This window comes from Toxorhynchites rutilus, chromosome 2, assembly GCF_029784135.1.
Source record: "Toxorhynchites rutilus septentrionalis strain SRP chromosome 2, ASM2978413v1, whole genome shotgun sequence".
Classification (NCBI taxonomy): Eukaryota; Metazoa; Arthropoda; class Insecta; order Diptera; family Culicidae; genus Toxorhynchites; species Toxorhynchites rutilus.
Genome location: NC_073745.1, coordinates 220,609,246 through 220,632,721, shown reverse-complemented (window position 1 = coordinate 220,632,721; position 23,476 = coordinate 220,609,246). Strand labels below are relative to the sequence as shown.

At 38.2% G+C, this 23,476-nt stretch overlaps 1 protein-coding gene across 3 annotated transcripts in view; it reads left to right on the top strand.

Annotated features, from left to right (window-relative positions):
- The window catches only part of LOC129769558 (protein still life, isoform SIF type 1), a 371,458-nt gene that overhangs the window by 306,217 nt on the left and 41,765 nt on the right, over nucleotides 1-23,476 (top strand). For 2 of the 3 annotated variants that reach the window (XM_055771901.1, XM_055771904.1), the window contains 12 exons: nucleotides 10,962-11,373; nucleotides 11,437-11,619; nucleotides 11,681-12,109; nucleotides 12,168-12,354; nucleotides 12,413-12,527; nucleotides 12,591-12,742; nucleotides 12,941-13,245; nucleotides 13,307-13,501; nucleotides 13,565-13,673; nucleotides 13,730-14,047; nucleotides 14,134-14,291; nucleotides 14,358-14,545. In XM_055771901.1, coding sequence (XP_055627876.1) covers nucleotides 10,962-11,373; nucleotides 11,437-11,619; nucleotides 11,681-12,109; nucleotides 12,168-12,354; nucleotides 12,413-12,527; nucleotides 12,591-12,742; nucleotides 12,941-13,245; nucleotides 13,307-13,501; nucleotides 13,565-13,673; nucleotides 13,730-14,047; nucleotides 14,134-14,291; nucleotides 14,358-14,545 — 2,751 coding nt within the window. Of the gene's footprint in view, nucleotides 1-10,961; nucleotides 11,374-11,436; nucleotides 11,620-11,680; nucleotides 12,110-12,167; nucleotides 12,355-12,412; nucleotides 12,528-12,590; nucleotides 12,743-12,922; nucleotides 13,246-13,306; nucleotides 13,502-13,564; nucleotides 13,674-13,729; nucleotides 14,048-14,133; nucleotides 14,292-14,357; nucleotides 14,546-23,476 lie in introns of all 3 variants that reach the window. The other variant, XM_055771902.1, reaches the window with a different exon arrangement.

Sequence of the window (23,476 nt, the reverse complement as noted above, 5' to 3'; positions counted from 1 at the left end):
CGAGAACGGGTCGTTTGGTTTAAGATGTCTGTTTTGTTGTGTTCATTTCCACCAAAGGAAAGTTTATACGGTGAGAAAAATTGGAAAGGTGAAAAAATATTAGAAAAAGAGATTGCTCTACATATAGTAATAGGTGTTGTTAGTCCAATTAAAATTCGCATTGGGTTGAATAAACACGCAGACAGTAAAAATTATAAAAGATAATTACCTTTTCCATTTGAATATGTTTTCTCTATATTAAAGAAACATGTTTTTACTGATGAGAAAAATTGATAATTTTGTTTGGTATTGGTAATTATCTTATATTACATTGGTGAGTTTTTTTTCTCTTTATTTCATCCATCAATAACACAGGAGGCATCATGGTGGAGTAAACAAACAATACCCAACAACCAAACAAAACAGATCTTCCCAGGAGGCCACCAAATAATTATCAAAGAGTTTAACGATGTAATTCTTCAAACATATCCAAAACAAACAGATAGCCTAACGGAATCCTACGTCAACTATGCGGTCGTGTCTCGGACACAACCCTCCTGTGACTTTTTCATTCCAGAATCTTCACCGACTTGTTGAACGAGTCTTTTTTTTTCCTTGCATTATGTATTCCTCTGTGAGACCCGGTTCTCGATAGGGAATGTAGACACGGTAGTCATTTTTAACAATTTCATTTGCTTGAGCAAAGGTTCACAACAACTACTCGCAGTTTGTCTCGATTAACCTTACTAATCTTAACAACTGCAGAAAAATTGTTTAAGACTTTTGCTATTTTAATGGCATCAATCGACTTAGACCTGTGTCCAAAAAACGATATATGATCCTGTCTTACCTTCGGGGTAAGCCTTGGACCGGAGAACTTTCGAAGAAGAAGGGATTGGTGGAGCATTCATATCAGAAGCTAAACATGGAGCATTTTCTTGAGGAATAGCAGGGGAAGGGGATTCAGCATGAAGGGGAACGGGGGACGGGAGATTTATCATTTCAATAGACGGGTCAAGAGGAATATCCTCGTTCCCGTCCAGTGTTGAAAACAAATCATAAATATTTAAACCTACTTGACCTTATTGTGTCCTTATACTTTATCGAGTCCCAGGTAATTAATGATGCTGCTACGAGTTTACACAGAAGTGCAATTCCTTCTGTACTTGACCGATTTCTAGATGGAATGTTGCCTGTCGGGAATTCCTCGAAGAACTCGCACGACTTAGCCGATTGTTGTTTCCGACTCCGTTCGGTACACAAGAAGTACCCACAATGCAAAATTTAAAAAAATAGTGAACTGTCCCTGGCAGCAATCTATATAAAAAAACAATCGAGGGGTTGTACCCTAGACACGATGTCTTCAGCCATTTGATTGCGATGAAATTTTTGATGAAAACTGAGCTCTTTTGACACTAGTCGTGCTGCGACTTTTCTCATGCCCAAAACATTAACCAAAATATGACGAACGCTTTCAAAAGCTGGCACTCTCAAACTTAAATGACGATTTCCGAGCATCATTCCTTCTATTTTGTCGATGTTTTCTCCAGTTGCAAAGGAGGATGGTCGTCCTTTACGTGGGAAATTGTTTATCTCTTCTCGGTGGTCTTTGAATTCCTTATACCATTCATACACCAGCGTTTTCGACATAGTTGAGTCACCAAAAGTATTCTGCAAAATTTTCAACGTTTTGGCACTATAAATTTTGTTTGCAACACAAAATTTCACATGATGTCTTTGACCAATAGAAATATATATACCAACAATTGCAGAGCAAAAAAATTAATTTGTTCCTGATGACGGTGTAAACAAACTAAATGACATATCATGCTCAAAATTGGAATTAAGACCACAGACGGCAGTACCAACTTAAAACATGAAAAAAGATCAGCGGGAAGAATTGAAATTACAAATACCCGGTATATCTTTGACTGAATGTATATTTTTTTCAAAAATACTTCCTATACTTCCTTCCTAGGATATACTTGAGGATACCTCCTTTTGATCTTGATACCAAAATTTTGTTTGAGCAAATCTGATACAAAAAGTAAAATACCAAAGAATAAAACCAAAAAGATGAATAGAAATAGTTTTTCAATACCAAAATTTGATAATTTCAATATCAAAGTAATACTTGAGCAGTGCTGTTTTGATATTGGATATGCTAATTTTAGTGACGGAATAATATTGTGGGACCTAATCAAAACTTATTCCAGTATTTTTACACATAGATCACTGCATAAATCAGTACACGAAGGCGTCGGTTTGACAGTTTTAAGTATTTTGTTTCTGCTCCCATTCGTTGCAATTTCCATATGTTCTTATTCAAATGTTAACGGATGGGAGCTAAAACAAACCACGCAAAAACTTCAAACGAAGGGTAGGGTTAGGTTCCGTGCATGAATGTATTGATTTTTTTCTACGTTTTTCGTGAGAGCGAAAAGCTAGCAACGAAAATGGTCCAAAGAAACACTACAGAAATGTCAAAATGTCGCCTTAGAAGAAAAAGTCACAGGAGGGTTGTGTCCGAGACACGACCGCATAATTGACGTAGGATTCCGTTAGGTTATCTGTTGATTTTGGATAATTACATCGTTAAACTCTTTTATAATGATTAGGTGGACCTGAAAAGGGCCGTTTTGTTTGGTTGTTGGGTATTTGTTCATTCCACCAGTGTTTAACGGGTGATGATGACAGAAGGATGATAAAGAGTCGTTAGATGGTGCGTATCAGATAAAGGATACCGAAGTGGAACGAGATATGAGAACCGCCCTCTATAATCCTAGACGAGAAGCCTCTTGTGATATGTATTGATGAAATAAAGAAAAAAAATTCACCAATTTAATATAAGATAATTATTAATACCGAACACAATTATCAATTTTTCTTATCAGTAAAACATGTTACTTTAATATAGCGAAAATATATTTGAAATGGGAAAGGTAATTTTCTTTTATAATTTTTACTTTCTGATTGTTTATTCAACCCAATGCGAATTTTGATTGGACTCACAATACCTAATACTATATGTACCATATGTAATGAGACTCTATGTTGTACGGGAAAGGGTTAACACAACGGCTATAGTATACAATTTTACACCTACCATTGTGCTAAATTTTTCAAAATACACGATCGGACATTGATATGGAGTTTCACGAAGCAACCAACATTAAAGTTCCAAACTTAAATTTTATTTGCTAGAATTATTCGTATCACTCTTCTTACTTGCAATATAAAAATGTCCCCGACTTTCATGTATTTTCAGAGACGAATGAACTCTCAGAGTTTAAAGTCTCTCTAATTCATTACCGATTACCGATGTATTTTCAATGCCGATTTCCATCAGGCAGCTTGGTTTTGATGTCTTTGTTAGGGAACCGCCGCATGTGTCGTCAAGTTCGACCAATCAGCAGTGGGTATTTCCGTTAGGATAGGGGTTGAGATTTTTCAATTGTTTGATAGTTAGTTTAATGATATATATTATTTTATTCAATATAAAAAATTGTTATAGAGTGCCGAAATCGATTTACGCAAAAATTTCATCAATCCATCATGAAATGACTGAACAATAAGCGTTTGAAATTGGACAATTTTCGCGATGTGCTCGATTCTCGATTTTCAATTTATATCCCAATATGTTCCCGAAAGACGTAATCCTACGTCAAAAAGAACAGAGGTATGGTTCGATGTAGTGGTCTATAACCAGGAACCGTATCCCCATGCACTTCAATCAATCACATTATCGAACAGTTTTGCGACGTTTTTCTTTCATCTATAAGCATTTTTAGTGATTCTAGATGAAAAGATATTCAATTATTGTTTCACAGTAATGTTCGAGTTGTTGGAAACGTTATTTTGATCTGCTCGAATTATATGATTAATTAATGGTTTTTTTCGCCTTTTGAGAACTACATATAAATATTACACGAAACATAAAAAAAAATCTATTTTCCAAACATTGGAAAGCATTTTTGATGAGCCAAAGCCGATCTTTTGAAAATAAAACGATTTTACAGGATCCAGTTTTTTGAAGACCAATTTTCCAGTTTTTTAAAATATTATTGGCAATCCTGGTCGTAACGTTTATTCCGCATATCACGATAAGAATCGACCATTTGTAGATCGATGAGTTTGTTCTGAAATTGATCCGAAACTTCCGTAATTGCCAGCCGGAAGGCATTTCAAACCATGTCCAAATTTGTTCTTTGATATAAGGAAAATATGTTTCAAGTTTAACTTCTTGTAAAAGTCTTGACAAATGCTGCACAATTTACTTTTTATGATCTTCTGTACTGTTTCGTCGTCTGTTTCATTACAATTCACTGACGAAAGTTCCTCAAATATTGAGAAGTTTCTCAATTGAATATTACATTTCAGATGTGGAAATGTTTGCCGAGGATCGCCAATTTTTGCGTATCCAATATTATTTTTGTGGCAATTTTTGCAAATCATTGTCATCTCCAAAGCGAAGTAAATGTGCAATATTCCCTTGCACAATTCCCCCCTTTTAATGATGAAATTCCCCACTAGGGGGGAATTCCCCAACGGTTGAAAATACTGATTTAGACGGACTATATTGCAACAACTTTTTCAAAACTGTACCTTATCGTCGATTGCGTAACCAGATGGATGGTCGATGTTGCGTTTCTCAATGTGACATAGGGAGGAGGGCGGCTAGTCGTGAACGTTACGTAACAAAATTCCTTTTGACCTAGGACTATGTCTTTGGTTTCTATATAGGGGGGTCACTCTACGAATAATGTAACGATTCATTAAGAGTTTTCAAACGCATATTACTCAAAACCGTCATTACGACATATGTTGTGTTATATACCATTAGACAGGAAATTTATCCAAATTTATAAAATATGAACAGTGAATATAGTAAAAAAGTCAACAATTTGACGATTACAATGTTTTCTTTCGATTGCACTAACCACTCGTTTTTCTCTCCGACGCAATGAATTACCTTTTTGCCTAAATTCGGGCGTTAGCTCACAATTGGAGTTGACGCGTACAATGCGATCTTAATATTATGCTCCCCATATATGTTTCCCTAAGAAACCCGATTCATTTTTTCTCGAATGCACATCCCCTTGCCTATACATAAAATGAACTTAGAACCCAATGAGATCAATTCACTAGTAGCTACACGAACTTCCCAAGAGAGCACTCATGACCATAGAATACTCAATATACATCACCGACTTTATAACCTGGCAACGAAGGAGAAAATACTACTTTATCTGTAATATATTTCTGTAGTCATGGATTTATTTGACTTAGGCTTATATTTATGTAGATCTTATCTATTTAGACTTATGTTTTAAAATGATACATGATGACTCCTTGTCTTCTTTCGCATAATTGAATAAACAGAAGAAAAGGGTAGTTATGGCTTTAATGGTATTTTTATGTACATTTTTGACAGAATGTGGTTCCGGATTCTACCACGTTATCTCATCTCACTCGTTTAAAGGATACAAGATCATATAGGAAACGGAAATTCGAGGGGTTGTATCTGAGACACGACCGCTTAGAACGTAGGACTACGCAATATTTTTAGGACTACGTTTTTTTTGAATTTGTTGATTTATCATTTCGGATATTATTTGATAATAAGTCGGAATTAAGTAAAAAGTTCCGAGGACCCTGAAAAAGTTTAATGGCTTGCGTGGTTTTGTAGAATCATTTCGAGAAAAAAGTATTCTTTCTTGCCTTTGCGAGAACAATACACTAATTGGTGATATGTCGCATTTTGTGTCTTTATATCAATGCACACATTGCACTGAGTATTTAACGAGAGGCATCTTCCGTGCATCGCCATTTAACAAGCATCAAACATGCGTATAACAGATGCACATAGTTGCAGCGATAAAAATGAAACATCGCGAGAATGACCGTTTATGAAAAATCGCTTCTCCATTCTCGGTCAAAACCGTTAACAAAGCTAGCTTGTACTGTTCGCTTGTTTCTCCTACTTTGCCATGGCTCGGATGGTTGGTATTAATTGCAATGCCAGATGTGCTTGAAGTGAAATATTCGCTAGCGTTCACAGCACATAAAACACAAAACGAGCAGAATAAGCGACCTTTGTTGTTTCGAGATTCTGAGAATTTTCCTCAGAGGAGATGCAATACTTATACGCTAGCGATCTCACTTAGTATGCAAGTTTCTTACCCTTCGTTGTTTCTATTCTAGCGGCTGCATAAGTTGCCCGTTATTGACAGCTCTGTTCGGGAAAGCACACAAATGGACAGAACAAATGTATGAGGAAATAGGAATGCCTCCATTTCCATCAATTTAAACCATATACAGACTATGGGATTCTAATGTATAGCATATAAAACAAATCTTAGAAAAATTCCGATTCGATTGATATGCAAATCGTTAAAATCCGTTCGCAGCAAAAATAGTTATTAACGTTAACTTTATTTCATAAAAACGTGACCTGTTTTCTGATTTGGCACCCTTAATGCAAGACGTAGTCCTACGTCAAAATACAGATTTTGAACAATGAAAAAACTCAATTCAAATGCAATTACTACACAAAATCATAGTCCTATGTCAAGATCCCGTCCGTGCCCTTAGGCCCAGACCAATCAACTTTTTTATTCCTAAACTAAATTACGTGCCCCAATATCCTTGAGAAGCTAATATCGATTGTGGGATCGAAAGAGCTGTGTTTCCTGAGCCGAGATGATAAAGCACGTGTTGTAATAGGCTCAACAGCTGCCAATAAGCAGGAACCGATTAATGTGCGCTCTACATACAACGTCCCGTCACATTCCCTCCGACTTATTTTGCCGACGGCGAACTTTGCCGTTGCTGGTATATGTGAGTGTTTCCATAAGAATTGTATGAGAGAATAATTGATGTAACATGACGTTAACATAACGTTGAAGTTTGAATGTGATTCTCACTTAATGCATCTCGAATATCACGTTAATCTATGGGATCATGACTGATGGCTGCTATCCCACCTGTTATCGCAGGATACAAAATAAAGCTAGGGTATCTTGATCATGCTGAAGCAGTTCAATACAGTGGTTCAATGTACTTTGCAGTTCGTTCTGGAATGCACTTTTCTTCGAACGCATTTTTTCATGGGTTCGATTTTAAAAGGGTGTGCGAGCTGCCTGAATTCGAATTTATTCGGTATTAAGGAATAATCAAGCCAGTCACAATTAATCACAATTAATGTGGATGCTGAACATATATCCAAGCTGTATCCTAACCTAAACATAAGAATATAGGTTTAGCTGTGGTCTGTGCGATACCAATTCGGAGGCGAAATAAATAAATAAAAGAAAAGTCATGCTCTGTATTTGGTATGATCGGGAAGAATGTTTGTATTATGAACTTATACCAACCAAACAGTCGATGAATTCCAAACAATTGCTGCTCGCAAGCGGACGAATTAAAGGCAACGATCCAGGACTTGCAAAGTTGGCCAATACAAGAAGTGGAACTTGGACCAGTACCAGGCCTCATGTTCCTTTTACAACTCGACAAAAAATGTGTGAAGTTCGCCCGGCATTTGCTACTCCATCCGCAACACTCACCAGATATTGCACCTTCAGATTACATCTATTCAAGTTCACGTTCAAAAATTTCATAAGAGCCAGAGCTTCGACTGTTTGAACAACATGAAAAAGCATTTCGATAAACTTTCTGACGAGAAATCAAACAAGTTCTGGGAGGATATAATTTCCCAGCTGTGTTAAGTATAATCTATAAAAATTATACTTTTGTTGTTGGCTTTCTGCACTGAAAAAGAAATGAATTTAATTTCAATGAAATAATGAAAAAATTTTTGTTAGAAAAAAATTTTACCTTAAATATGCACAAGTGCAATGTATGGAAGAGTTGTAGGGCACATATTTATCTACCATTTCATCAAAATCTGAGATGACCATTTTGAGAAAATTGACTCTTAGTTTTTAAAATCGATTTTTTTCAGTGCGGGATTTCAAAAAATGTTTTTTCAGTATTTTTTTCTAAAAATTAGATTATATTCCTAAAATTTTTCCAAAAATCACTTTTTTGTAGGACTTACCATTTTTGAGTAAAAAAGACGGGTGGGTAATGTCGGGACATAACCGGAGTGACGTAGGACTATACAAAGGAGACAGTTAAATATTGTTAAATATATATATATTTTTTTAAATATATATTTTAAATATATTGTTTTATTTTCTTCTCCTACCTGAATACCTACCTATCTACCTGAAAAATGGATTAGTGTACTGTTTACTCTTTATGAACATGTTGGTGGTTCTGAAAAGAACCTTTGGCGTTGTGTTTTTGCGTTTTTTGGTTTCCCTTTCGACAGTCCCCTCTGGGCTGGTTTTATTGTGGCTCTCCACTGGGCTAGAGGCGAATGAACTTCAAAGTTTAAAGCCTCTTAAAAACAAAGAAAGAAAGAAAGAAAGAAAGAAAAATACATTCATTACGATTTGTTCGCTCGTTGGATTCACATGCAGGCTAAAAAGGGTCCTTTTCAGGATCACAAAATTATCTTCAATCTAAAGAGTTTATTGTTTTGTTATCACTCGATATCCCCATCTTGTTCGACTAAACCTTTCTGTTTAGCGATTGCGTTTGCCACTCGCCACAGATTTCACAGTTGGAAAATTTCTTCCCATCCAGCTTGTGACATATTGTACAGTAAATTACATTCAATGGCATGTCGCATTACCATCATTCAGTGTCGGATTGGAGGTAATTTTAACCTGTAATTGAACATTTGCGATGACAGTGGTACAGTGTCGACTTTCAATGTGGGGTCATAATTTGGACCCCGAACTCTATGTTTACAAAAATGTCCAACTAAATATGTCGCATTACAGGTCCGTCCAATTAGCTAAATGTCGAGATAAGTGTAAATTACTATACTTTCAATCTAGAAGCAATTTAAGAATTGGTGAAAATCAATAAGCTCAGAACAACTGCCAAATTCACATACTCATCATATCCTGGCAAACAAATTATGAAAAAATCAATTTGTGTTTTATTATTATTTTGGATATTATTTTAGAAAGCATTGAACTGTATTTCGTAAACTCTTTTTTTAAAGGTTTAATGGCCCTGATAAGCGCCGTGTTTTATGGAATGGTTCCAATTTAGAAAACTTAGTACTCGTGGTTTTGAAAAAAAAACATTTCGAACACCCTCGATGCCGCCTTGTTCTGGATTTCCCACCAAAGCAGTTTGTATAAAGAACAAACTTTTTTCTTCTGCTACCTGATGCCGTTTTGCGATTGCGTTTGCCACTCGCCACTCGCTGCAACTGCCTGTTGTTGTCTTGATGTGTTCTGTTCTGAATGAGGGTTTTCTTATCGTCGCGAGCAGCTTTACCAGCCAACTCGATCACTTCGGCGGCCGAAACTATATAACGCCGGCTAGGTGGACTGGTGCACTGGTACTAACGCGCTCGGCCTAGCTACCCTTGCGGGGAACTCCAGATCAACACGGTTCGAGCGGGATTTTGCCTTTCCCTTCACTTTTCCTCCTTTACCATGTCCAGCCATGGCTGCTTGGGTTGGTTTGTTGATGTGTTGTGATGCGAACCGATGTGGTGTACGGTTTGAATGAGAATGATCGTTACGGCAGCGGAGCGGGGATTTTTAAGCTGACTGGCTGGCTCGAGAATTACGCATGTGTGAGACTGCGACCAATGTTTCGTTCATTTTTTTCTTTTTCCTTTCCAATCGTGCTTCATTCTATTTCGCTGCTGCTCTGATTGCCCGTTTTGGTCGGTACGATTTGAGGAGCACAAAATGGACCAATCAAAAATGGGCACATAGTGCATTTTGACAATGCTTGATATTTCACAATTATTCAATTATTTATCTCAAGAAAAATGATATGTTATTCATTATGATAGATGCGTAGATATATTTCCTATCAATTGATGCAAAAACCTTTGCGATCTATTGAGAAATGCACGAGTTATAAGCGTTCCAAATCTTGCATTTTTTCCTACTTGTTCAGTGCCTAGATTTCCATTTCACCCCCTATATCTTCCGGTTAGACGTAGTCCTACGTCAAAAAATCATAAAAAATGGTCAAAAATATTTGGCCCTTTCCATATGTTATTTTCGAAACACTAAGTATGCCAAGTTCCCTAATTAGGTAAGGTCTTCACGCCCAGAAAGTTTCACTAAGTTCTGAGAGGGTCATGCCAATCCCAGAGACGAATTGGCGCGAAATTCGTCCATAACGATGTGACATTAACCACTCAGCGATAGGTGCCAGACAGTAAGAAATTATTCAAATCCCAATAAATAGTTGGTCTTGCATAAATTACCAGGAATATTATGAAGCAACAAACGTTCCGCCTAGCATATGTTGTTGATATACACAATGTATCAATTGAGATCCGGGGAGATAAGTTAAAATTATATTGGAAAAAAGTTATTTCAATATTTGTTGAAATCGATATCAATATTCTAAATTTCAAAATAATCTCCGTTAGCGATTCCTTCAAATTCATGCTCTAGCTCATTCTGAGAAACGGCATTCAACGCTTCGATAGAATATAATGTAATGTAATACCCCTCTGGCAATGTATTTTTAATTTTACCCGTATTGTTGGGAAAAGAGAAAAGACACAGGGCATCGATTCAATGGACCGATTACTTAGTTCACAAACGGGAACCCGAGCCAAAATTGACACACGAGCAGCTACTTGTGACGTGGCGCATTATCGAGTAGAAAAACTCAACATTATCGGTTGTTATGTTCGGGTCGAATTTGGCGCATTCTGATTATCAAATACTTCGAAACTCTAAGATAATATTCTGCGGTAGCCATTTGGCCAGATGGAACAAACTCCTTAGTTGAATCCTCTATCTGCTAAGATATAGTTTGAATGCAGTCACAATATTTTGTGTTTAATTTTATGTACTGAGAACGACTTGTTTTTAGGCCAAATTTTATAGTGATATGCTCCGCTATCATTCGTTCTTCCTCAGGTTCCTGTCGGTCAAAAAATGGCTACTGCGCAAAAAGCACCAAATCGAGCTGGCCCGCAAGCGTGGCTGGAAGGGCTACTGGGTCTGTCTGAAAGGTACCACCTTGTTGTTCTACCCGTGTGACTCGCGTGAAGGCCGCTCAGTGGAAGCCGCTCCCAAGCATCTGATCATCGTCGATGGCGCGATCATGCAGCCGATTCCGGAGCACCCGAAGCGGGACTACATCTTCTGTCTGAGCACGGCTTTCGGCGATGCGTACCTCTTCCAGGCGCCCTGCCAGGTCGAGCTGGAGAACTGGGTCAACAGTATACATAGTGCCTGTGCTGCAGCGTTTGCAAGACATCGTGGTAAGACTGGTACACTACACTTATTACAAGAGGAGATATTCCGTTTAGAAAAAGCAATAGAATCGGTGAGTACCATTTTTATCTGTATTCTCCCTGAACATACCCAAAACATATCCCTATGTAACCAGGACCACAAACTGAAACACATGGCCGATCTGCAACAGAGCGTAGTCACGGATTCCGACACTCGCCATCAGATTCAGCAACAAATTTTGCAGTGGGAAGAGAATCTCGAACGTCTGCATTGCGAACAGTTCCGTCTACGGTGTTATATGGCTTCGCTGCAGAATGGAGAATTGCCCAATCCAAAGGTGAGCTCGTGATAAGACTAACAATCTCACATGCGTTCATTGTCTTACTTTTACTCTGCAGTCTCTTCTAACCCACGTATCGCGCCCAACCAAGAACACCCTGAACAAACTGGGTGTCTTCACGGTATCCTCGTTCCACGCATTCATTTGTGCTCGTTCTCCCTCGCTGCTCAATAATTTGTTGGCAGGACGTGGTGCGACCAAGCGGCGTCCGCCAATATTGTCCCGTTCCAACAGTGGCTCCAGCCGTCGATCGATGCAGATGAACACCCGCGACGAGGTGGAGAAATCTTACAAGGTGGCCTTGCCAGAGAATACCTACGCCACGGTGTACCTACGAGACGGTATGTCCGTGGAGGAATTCCTCGCTAGCGCCTGCCAACGGAAGAATCTCAACGCGATGGAACACTTTGTGCGGGTCAAGAAACGTCGCGAGATGGAAGATCACAACTACTTTGTTCCTCATCGAAATGATCTAATCGAAACATATGTAAGTCAAATATTGAGTACATTCCCGAAACATTAAACTTTAATGAGTCTCCCAACAGCTACACACTCACGAGATGGTCGAAGTTTGCGCTAAAATTTTGTATCAAGTAGAACTACAACGAGCTACACTGGAGCAAATGTGGGGTTTCTCAGTCGAGGCGGAGCTGATTGAGAATGCGGACCGACAGGACGAACTTTGTTGCTATGTAAGCCGCGTCGAAGACAAGAGCTTGGCTATGCAAAATGGTAGGTTTCGAACCTGACAATCGTAATGAGTACGTTACAGAATTTATCCGTCCTACAGGAGTCATCAAGGGCGACGAAATAATCGTGATAAACGGTGCGATTGTTTCCGACCTGGATATGATGTACTTGGAAAGTGTGCTTCAGGAAGAACAGGCCTTATGCATGATGATGCGGTCAGTTGTCTTTCACTACGGTGGAAACGCATTCCATGTAACCTCATCTCAATTCCCACACAGGTCATCACGCACCGAACCGCCAGATCTTGTTGGAATCCTGCGCTCAACAGATGACATCATAGAATCACTGGTTTGTCCACCACCACCTTCTGATCCACCGGTCATCAGCGAAGAGATGATTTCCGGTTTGATCGTTCCGGCACCTGGCTGGCGTAAGTTTATCCACTCCATATCAAAGTTTATCTGTGCACTCAACTCTCCCCTCTTGGTGTGATTAGCCTAGATAATCAATGTTCTAGAATTCAACCAGAAAATCTGGATGTTTCAAAATCGAAATCCAAATGACCTCACACTTCTATCACCCCACCGCTAATGTTCTTCTGCAAATGAAGGACGTTCGTGTATTTCAGGTAAGGAAGTTTACTCGCCGGAAGTCGAAAGTTCGCCAGCACCGTCGGCCCACGCCCATGATATGGACCGCTCGAAACAGTCATCGCGCACCAGTAGCTTCGAGATCGAGAATTTACTCAAATCAGCCGAACAGGTCACCGGTTTCTGTCGATCACCGCAGGAGACTAGGAAATCGAGTCCTACCGGTTCAGTAGCTTCATCGGTGTCGAATGCTATGCTGACTCCGTCACGTCAGCTAACCGATGCCGAAAAGCTACGGAAGGTAATCCTCGAGTTGGTTGAAACGGAAAAGACTTACGTGAAGGTTAGTAAGATGACAAGCACGATATCGAATAGGTAATTTATGCCCCTCTTATGGTCAGCAGCATCTGAACAATTTGCTCGAATACTATTTGGAACCACTGAAGCGTGAAACATTCCTCTCCAATGCTGAAATCACGGCCTTGTTCGGTAACATCCAGGAGATCGTCACATTCCAACGGCAGTTCCTGAATAATTTGGAAGAAGCGCTTGATCTTGAACCGGAGTTCCACCAACTGGAGCATCCAAGTCAATTTAAGGTAACATTTTTGCATGTGAAACATTCACTCTGATGATCGATAACTGTATTCAATCATTTTCAGAACGTACTTTTCGCAATCGGTTCGGCCTTCTTGTATTACGTGAACCACTTCAAGCTGTATTCCTCATTCTGCGCAAGTCACAGCAAGGCACAGAAAGTCCTGCATCCAAGTAAGAGTTTTACATGTAGCTCACCTCAATACTAAGCACTCCCTTTCTCGACACAGACGAAGGCAACCAAGCACTTCAAGAGTTTCTGGCCGCCCGCAATCCGAAGCAACAGCACAGCAGTACCTTAGAATCATTCCTCATTAAGCCAATTCAACGCATCCTGAAGTACCCGTTGCTGCTACAACAGCTGCGAAATTTGACCGATCCGAATGCAGCCGAACATCTGCATCTGGTCGAGGCACTCAAAGGCATGGAGAAGGTCGCCGAGCACATCAACGAAATGCAACGAATCCACGAAGAGTACGGTGCGATTTTCGATCATCTCTTCCGTCAGCATCAGAAGTCCTGCAAGCAGCCGATCGATCTCAGTCCTGGTAGGATTTCCCGTAGTTTACCGTAGTGTGCGAATGCGTGAATTTCAAGTAACTTCTCTTTGCATCATTTCGCCCCAACGATGTAGGTGATTTGCTGTACTACGGAGGTGTCGAGTGGTTGAACATCTCCGACTTCCTGGGCAAGATCAAGAAGGGTCTCGAGCTGCACGCCATGTGCTTTGTTTTCAAATCAGCCGTAGTGTTTCTCTGCAAAGAGCGGCTACGCCAGAAAAAGAAGCTTATGGTAATGCCCGGCTGTCAACAATTCCTTGGTGAACGCTCTCATCGTAATATAAATGCTATTCCACAGGGTGTTTCCAGCAAGAACGCCACCAATGAGGTCGAAATCATCCGCTATCAAGTGTTGATCCCGGTAACCGAAGTGCAGGTGCGCGCCTCCTCCGCCAAAGACATGGACTCACACTTCCTCTGGGAACTTATCCATCTCAGATCGCAACTACAACGAAGATCGGAAAAAGTCTACGTGCTCTCGAATAGGTAAGCTGTTTACCATTCTTTCGCTTTCCGCACTAGCATCGGAAAAACACATTTTCCACGTCCACATCGACGGAGAAAAAACATCCAATTTATCTGTGGCAAATGCGAATACGGGGTGGCTACAGAGAAATTTAATTAAATGTAATCGGCTTATCGAAAACGATTAAAGTCCGTTGAAAAGCGCGAAAGAAACGCTCCGATGTTCATCTTTGGAAATAGTTTTGATTATGTTGTAAGCCAGAGAGGAACATCTAGTTATTTCTAGTCTGTATGATGTGTACGAGCGAAGGAATGCTCAAGCTTTGACAAATCGGTGGAAACTTTCTCCAGATGGGTTGATTATTTGAAAGAGTGGAATGGAAGTGCAAAACATCATAATCACACAACCAGTTTTCATGCATACCACAATTTATAACAACAATCTGGCCAAGTGCATATTATCTGTCAATCAATCGCATATAATCTTTCTTAAGATTATTGTGTCTTCTTGTCCGACATTAACTATTAGCTAAATTCACGTACAAACTACAAGTACAGTACGATTTTTTTCATCGCGTTCTGCGTAATTAATCGGTGTGATTTCTATCAACATAGATTAGCACTCATGTTTTATATTGCTATTGCCATGATTTTGTTTGGACTTCTATATGACATAATCTATACATTTCAAATCAAACAAAAATAAATTATTGTTCACAAAGATGAACAAATTAAAAAGAGAATTCATGGTACTTAAAATGTCACCAATTTACTATTTTTTTTTTTCAATTATTAATATACTATCCACATACATTTTGACGTAGGAATTCGGTTTCCATTACCGTAACGGGGTGTGAGTTCAAAGTTTCGAAAACGTTACGTTGAAGACACAAAGTTTTGAGCGTTCCTATCTCTTTGTTGACTGAACGAAGTGGTATCATAATATCTTAGTTTGAAGGATAAAATGTCTACAGATTATAAGCCTGTTACTTACTGATCCAAACATCTTTTCCATAGCTCAACACGTACTTTGAAACCAAACTATTGCAATCACAAAAATCCTCATATAAACGAGTGCCAGCTTGAAAATCCAATCAGTGATTGATTGTGTTTGGATCATGGTAGGATCATGTTCTTGCTTCCAGCCAAAACAATGTGCTCTCGACACATTGCACTCATATGCACACCGGAATGTGTTTCTTTGGCACATGCGAGAAATCAAGAAGTTTGGAGAAATCGTCATTGGAAATACATGCAAGCTGTGAACACCTTTGTACTCGCTCGCATTTTGACGTAAGACTACGTCTAACCTTTCAATATAGGGGCCCATTTCAATATTTCGGTGTGAAAAAGTGTTCAATTTTTGAACGCTAATACCTCCTCAATTAATGAATGGATTTTGGTTCCAAATACACACATTGATAGGAAATATCCTCAGCAATTGTTTATATGCTACACATCACGGTTTTTCAGCTCATATGAAGTTCAAATTAATGGAAAAAAAAATGGAAGAAAGAATTCTCTACTTTCCCATACATTTTGTCTGCGCTCCCGCAGCAAACAGCTATTCATTACAAGCAACAACGGGTACGAGCGAAACGTATGGACAAGGTGAAGGAGGGAGACAAAAAAGAGATTATAAATAAATATAGGCGGTCGCTACAACGTTAACTATATGGCTATATAAAGTGAGCGATGGTGGGGCTTGGCCACATTCTATCATCGAACGCTTAGCAGGAAAGACGCTATCTTGAAATTGATTTTCAGCATAAGAAATTGCCGGGGATGTATACGGTGCAATACCGCAAGAGTGAGAGACAGGAGTTTAATGGGATGTGGAGCAGGCAGTGCTGAAAATATTCACGTTCACGACATTCAAATTCGGCGAATTTCTGCCTTCCTTGAATTGATAACCTACTGCTCAAGCGAGAGTCGATAAATATGAAACAACACTATTAATGAACCCCAGTGGATAGAACATCAACATCAGCTTGCCATGAAGTTCTTTTTTCGTTTGCATCTTCCTTTTCGTTATAGTATTCGTAAGGTCGAAAATGAAGATCATTGCGTGTTTGTCCTGACGAGGAATGTGACGTGTCGTGTTAATGAAAATCAAAGCATAAAATTCATCGTCACCAATTCAGAGTGAAATCGATTAATGTTAAAGGATGGCAATTCATCACACAAAATTCTTGTTTTTGGCGACTTCGGCAATAGAATAACTCTTGCTACGTTTTCTGAATCTACTCACGATTGCCCGGAAATGGCATACACCACCATTTATATGTACAATGGGTGACACGTTCTCAGTAAAAATTCACTGCAAGCGATGAAGATCAACTTGACGTTCGTGATTATCACCTGAAATTATTGACACTTATAAAAGTGTCTGAATGCAGGCTTTTCGAAATTCGTTCATGCTGTTTTCGATCAATATACCAGACAAAGTTCACGCGTCTCGACTCTTGTATTATACTCAATATGACAGATATGGTGTTGAGTTTCAACAGAAGAGAATTCATCCGATACTGGGAAAAATCTAATTCCTTCATTCGTGAATAGTTTTGATAATTTATGGCATTGAGAGCAGGAGAGCCTATCGAAGTGTGTTGAAAGCGGTGGAAGCGTCGCGCCGGGTGAATGAGTAGCTAATCGCGCTCGATTTGATAGAATACTGGAGGTTTTAAACGGTTTTATTCAGCTGTGACATATTTGTATGTTTGTATGTAACATGTTTGTCTATGGCACTGTACCACATCAATTGGAATTTGACCCCTTTCCTGTTGACCGGTTGATCTGAAATTTGGAACACACCTTTATCTCTGCAGTCAGTATAAAACTGCGTATTTCATGATCTTGAAAATCCAAGATGGCGACCGCTACAAAATGGCGGATTACATATTTTTTCAAAGCCCCATCAATATGAATGTATCAAATGAAAGGGATTGACTAGTAGAACACAGTTATTTCTGAAAAATGCAAATCCAAAATGGCCGCCACCACAAAATGGCGGATTACATATTTTCTCTAAACCCCATCAATATGGGTATCAAATGAAGGACTTGACTAGTAGAACACAGTTATTCATGAGGAGTGCAAAGCCCAATTATATCACGATACCAGACGGTAAATTCCAATTACGATATGCTTGCCATCAAATATGTGTTCGTTGCCGGCTGAACAATAACCCCTGCAACATTTGCACCGCACGACATTTAGGGAGTTTAGGATAAGTTTTCAAAAAGATGCTTTCTTAAGGCTAGAATCGAATGAACTATAGTCTCTATAAAATCTCTATAATACAAAAACCACCGAGCCGATTATTCAAGCAAGCTGCGAGAAAATATGATGTCATTGGCCCTAGTCAGGGCTTCCAAATTACATGTATTAAACAGTATTCTTCTATTTCTGTAATGTTCGTCGACATCAATTTCGTAGTCTTACGATAAGAATTTGGTAGTGGCTTGGACACCACCCTTCTGTTTTGACGTAGGACTTCGTCTCACCGGAAGATGAGAAAGTGATTTTCGAATGCTTACAACTCAAGCATTTCTAAATATATCGCAAACAAGATTGCCACATTTAATTCCGTAAAATTTTCTGAAATAATCTGTATATCTGTATTTTTGGCAAAAAAAAAATCTGTATCAAAAAAACTAATGGAAAAAATGAAAAGGAAGGTTTATTTTCATTTTGAATTTATTTTTCTTATTCATGGGTTGTCAAAGTCGTATCAATACAATACAAAATAAATCATAAAAACGTTTTCTCATAATCCTCTAAATTATACGATAAACATGGTTTTGTTGAATTTCACCTTCAAATTATCCGTCAATTTCATCCTTGACGCTCCTCCTTGAGTCGATACATAGTTGTTTGCTTCCAAAATAGAGTGCATCATTTTGGGTTTGAACCGATTTTTGGACTTTGTTTTGTTGGCATTGTAAAGCGAAAATATTCGCTCAACACACGCTGATGAATGCGGAATTATCAAAACGTGTGAAAACAAGAATTTGCCATCACGCCTTTTCTGAGTTACTCTGAATTACTTGAGTAGCCTGAATTCATTATCCAAGGAGGACCAAGAACGAATTGAGGATATTGGCGCATCAAATCATTAAGGTTTGGTAGCTTAACGGAAGTTTGAGGGTTTATCGAGGCCGCTGTAACCGAATCGCTGAAATCAAAGCTGAAGTCCCGACAAATCGATTCGAAGGGCAACTTCCTAGCTGCATTCTTCTTCTTCAGAAAGAATCAGGACACTATTTTTCAATATTTTTATAAATCAACGTATCTTTGTGACTCAATGAAAAAAAAAAGTTTATCAGTAAGGAGGCAGATAGAAAAAAACGCACTGTAATAAATTTAATACACCCATACCTTGCTATACGGCCGCTCTTTATACGGCATTTCGCTATAATGGCCCTCTTCAATTCAGGCACGTTTCCGATTTACGGCCTAACATGTTTCGTTATAACGGCAAAAAATTGAGGATTGGTTGAAAATTCACTTTTGTACAGAAGTAAAAAAATATTTGTGAGATAATAACTTGAGCAACATACAAATTAGGTATGTATACATACACATATTCCATGTAACATGAAGTTGTTTCATTTTTGTATATAGATTATTGTTGGTTTTTATGTAGGTATATTGTATGTATTGTATATTTTATGTTTATGTTATGTATGTGTTTTTGATTTAAATGAAATAAAAATAAAAGGATAAAATGCATTTTGAAAGGTAAAGCATGTTAAATATTTAACAAATTTGGAACTGATCTGATTGAATTTGTATAAATTTGTATTAGAATAATTGATTCCTTATACGGCTTTTCGCTTTGCGGTCGAATTTCGTGGAACTTATCTAGGCCGCGAGGTATGGGTGTATTCAAAATGCGTGTACCCATATATACCAGATACTACAAGAAGCGGTCCACAAACACTCATCTAGACAGGGACTCCGATCAGCAACAGAGTTGCCACATATACAGAATATTCTGTGTTTTACAGATTCATCGTCAAATTTCGGATACAGAATCTGTATATACAGAATTACAGATTTTCAGCAAAGATATAGAATTACAGATTTTTTTTAAATTCGAATTTAAATATTAGATTTGTTACAGTCTTGATTTATAAAAATATTGAACGCAACACATCGATATGGTTTTCGTTGGGGCCGAAATCTTGAGCGATTCAAAGAGCTGAAAGTATTCTTCTCGTTCCAAATTAAGTATAAGCATAATCAATCCGCCAATCGCATATTGTCTCATTCAAACGATCCTATGACTAAACCGATTGTGCTGTTCCTAAACTTGGTGCAACAGCTTATCAATAATGTCAATCGCTTTGAATCAGAAAGTTCTTAACTTTGCGAACTTTGAAATGAGACAAGAATGTTATTGTTGATCATATTGGGTACCTTATGTTTGGGGAGCTACGTACAACGATTCAAATTTCCGGAAATCGGATGGCTCCCACAATTATGGACTCTATTTTGAAAGCGAGGTACTACGTATCGGCTCAAGGAGCGTCAAGGTTGAAATTGAAGTAAAATTTGAAGGCAAAGTTCAACAAAACCATGTATAAACATAATACAATTCAGAGGAGAAAAAAATTCTATTTTTTGACACGACTTCAACAACCTATAAATAAGAAAAATAAGTTCAGAGTGAAAATAAAACTTCATTTTAATTTTTTCCCATTAACTTTTCATTACAGTTTTTTTGGCTAAAATACAAGTAAACAGATTTTTTCCAGAAAATCTCACAAAAATCAATGTGGCATCCCTGACCAGCACCACACCAGAAACAGGTCAAACCTAAGTATCAGCAGACGCAATACAAAAAGATTTGGCCAGAATTCGGTTTTGACAAAATCTATTATGTTCTATAACAACCTTAGCTACAATTTGAAATCTCGTAATGTTTGTTCCTCCAAAAAACAGTTAAAAACAAGTCTGTTGTCAGTGCAGTTTCCGAATGTTTCACTTTTTTGTTTTTGTCAGTATCGATCACAATTGTATGGTTTTGTTAAAATGTATATGTACCTTATTAATTGATTAATGTTTTGAATTTGAAAATGCCAAAATATTGTTAGTTAAACTAGTCATTCTATAAGGAGGTAGTACACTATGAACATCATAAAAAGTATGCGATTTTCGCGATTTTTTTTTGATGAGATAATAAATAATTATGATTAATCTGATATCACAGTTTTATTAGGTATATATTACCTAACAAAAAAAAATAGGTGTCAATTGGACTGCCACCTGAATAGCCGCAACCAGTTTGTTGAACACTTGCTGCCAAAATCTTGTAAACTGGTTAGCGTTCTTCAAGTTTTTCTAGTGGACCAATTCAACCAATGATTTTTTTACGTATTCTTGGATATATTTCCTGTCATCGTTAGTTTCGAGAAAAACGCGTTTTGAATTTTGGATCCGCACTCCTTACGCGAATACTTGGTGCCTCTAATTGACTTGTAGTTTCGGAACGGAGCATCGGACAAACCTGGAATAAAAACTACAGTGAAGAAGACATCCCAGAGAACATTTCAAGCCAGAAATATGTTTTTGAATTTTTTCAAGTTTCCATAGTGTACTACCCCCTTAAGAGACAAAGCTTCATAGTGTATAAAATAAAAACAAATTGATTTTTAAAAAATCTGTAAATTCTGTATCTTTGCTGAAAATCTGTAACTCTGTATGTACAGATTCTGTATCTGAAATTTGACGAAAAATATGTAAGTTACAGAATATTCTGTACATGTGGCAACCTTGATCGCAAAGATGTTTGCATCAATTGATAGGAAATATTTCTACACATCTATCACAATGATAACATTTTATTTTACTAAAGATGAACAGTTTAATAATGGTGAAATGTCCGAACGCGCTGTGTGCCTCATTTTGATTGGTCCAATTTGTACTCCTCAAATTGTTCCGACTAAAAGGAGTAACTAGAGCAATAGCGAAATACAATTTGAATACATTAATACCACTGCGAAGACAATCGTAGCAAGCCACTGCGCATATCATTCTTCCGAAGCAAATGAGATTAAAAAAGAAGGGAAGAATTATGTCGTGAGCCACACCTCATGTATTTCTTCAATCAGCCAGCCAGCTTAAAAATTCCGCTCCGCTCCGAAAGCGATCAATCTCGTCAAAACATTACACCAGTGTGGTTGTACCATATCATATCGCATCGCATGCATAGATCCAAGAGAAACAAGCAAACGAAAACACTATAGGCCTGATCACGAACGTCACTTCACGGTGAAAACGAAATGAAGTGTATATAACCTTGCATACAAATCATTTCGTTTTCACCGTGAAGTGACATTCGTAATCAGGCCCTATATGAATATTTGTGTCACTCTAGCCATCCTCGGTACATCGAATAGGTGGACGAGGAGGATCGTTCTAGCTAACAATAAATGTTTTCTTTTCACATTAATTGCTATAAAAAGCCTTCATCAAGGCTAACTATATAATGTAACAAGTTTTAATTTCCTGATGAAAAGATACTATTTTATTTTTTTTGTTATGTCAGTAGTAACAAACCATATGCTATGTAGCAATTTAAAATGTGCAAAATCTTATGCTATCTATTGAGCAAATACCAAAATAAATAAATAAATAAAATACTAGGAAAAAAATGTTTTTTTTTTCATTGTACGCTAACCGCTGTAACGGTGCTTTCCCGTATACCTGCAGAAAGCACCCTTCGAGGCGTCCCTGGCTGCTTGTTCTCGGATTGTAGATGGTTTTCCCGGCAACATTTTTTTTCAGTGGCGAAAGTGTATTGGAGATTTTTTTTCCAAAGAAAAACCTTTCTCAATTATTATCGGCCATCTGCCATTTTGGCGCATCCCACTCGATCGATCAGGTCGATCAGTTGCATCTTCATTCCTTCAAAGTTTTGTCCACTATCGTTAACACTTTGAGCCCCACGTAGGGGCCCTAGAAACTAACACTGGATTTCCCGTCTGGCCTGAAACGCATTTGAAATTCTCGTTCAGAGAGTGACTAAGCTTTCAAGTAATTCTAACAGAGTCCACTATCGATCCGCAGGGATGCGGGCCAGACGGTGCCCTCCAGTTGGGGCTTTTGAAAACATCACTATTCGTTTTTTTGTTTGAACGATTTCTCGGCCCACTGGACTACTATACGGATACTTCCCTTTTTCATATGAACTGATGAACTCTTTTCAGCTTCCGTACATTGATGATGGTTCTCTACAATACTTTTCGAGTGCATCCAGCAAACATATGAATATACACGATCCGGGATCTCCTGGTGACTTTGCTGGTTTCGGCAACATCATGTTCTGGGTTTTTCTTTTGTCGGGGAAGTTACTTTTATCTAAGCATTCCTACAGCATTATTCTAAGTATATTGGGTATTTCACCATTACCGGACACTTTTTTCGTTTTGTCTTTTCGCCACAGTCAAGAATTCCTCGTTGGTGACTTGAACACGGTCTGCTACTTCTAGCAATATGATGTAGTTGGCCATCATTAGATCGTGATTCTGGCATTGTCCTTCCACGATAACCTTTAAATTCAACGGGTTTCATTAGATCATCGCTATCACTAAACGGTATGCGTTTGACTTCTGCATCTTGGCATAGCTCTTTAAAGTAATTCGACTTGCTCCATTTTATTTCGTGTGCCGAAACGGCCATATGCACATCTCTAACTCCATCACCACTCCCTAAATACACCACTTTTTTATCCCTTTTGTTTATTTTAGGCTCATTAGCATTTTAACTGTAACAAAGCCGCATTTTAATCGTGTACATGTCACATGTTTATCATATCTATAATTAAAACATTACACATTTGCAATTTTTTGGCGTTAGAGTATTCCCTTCTATACCATTGCATAGCATATGGTACACATTAACACAGTAGCCATTTAGGCGCAAGAGTTTTCCTTCTGTCCTTCC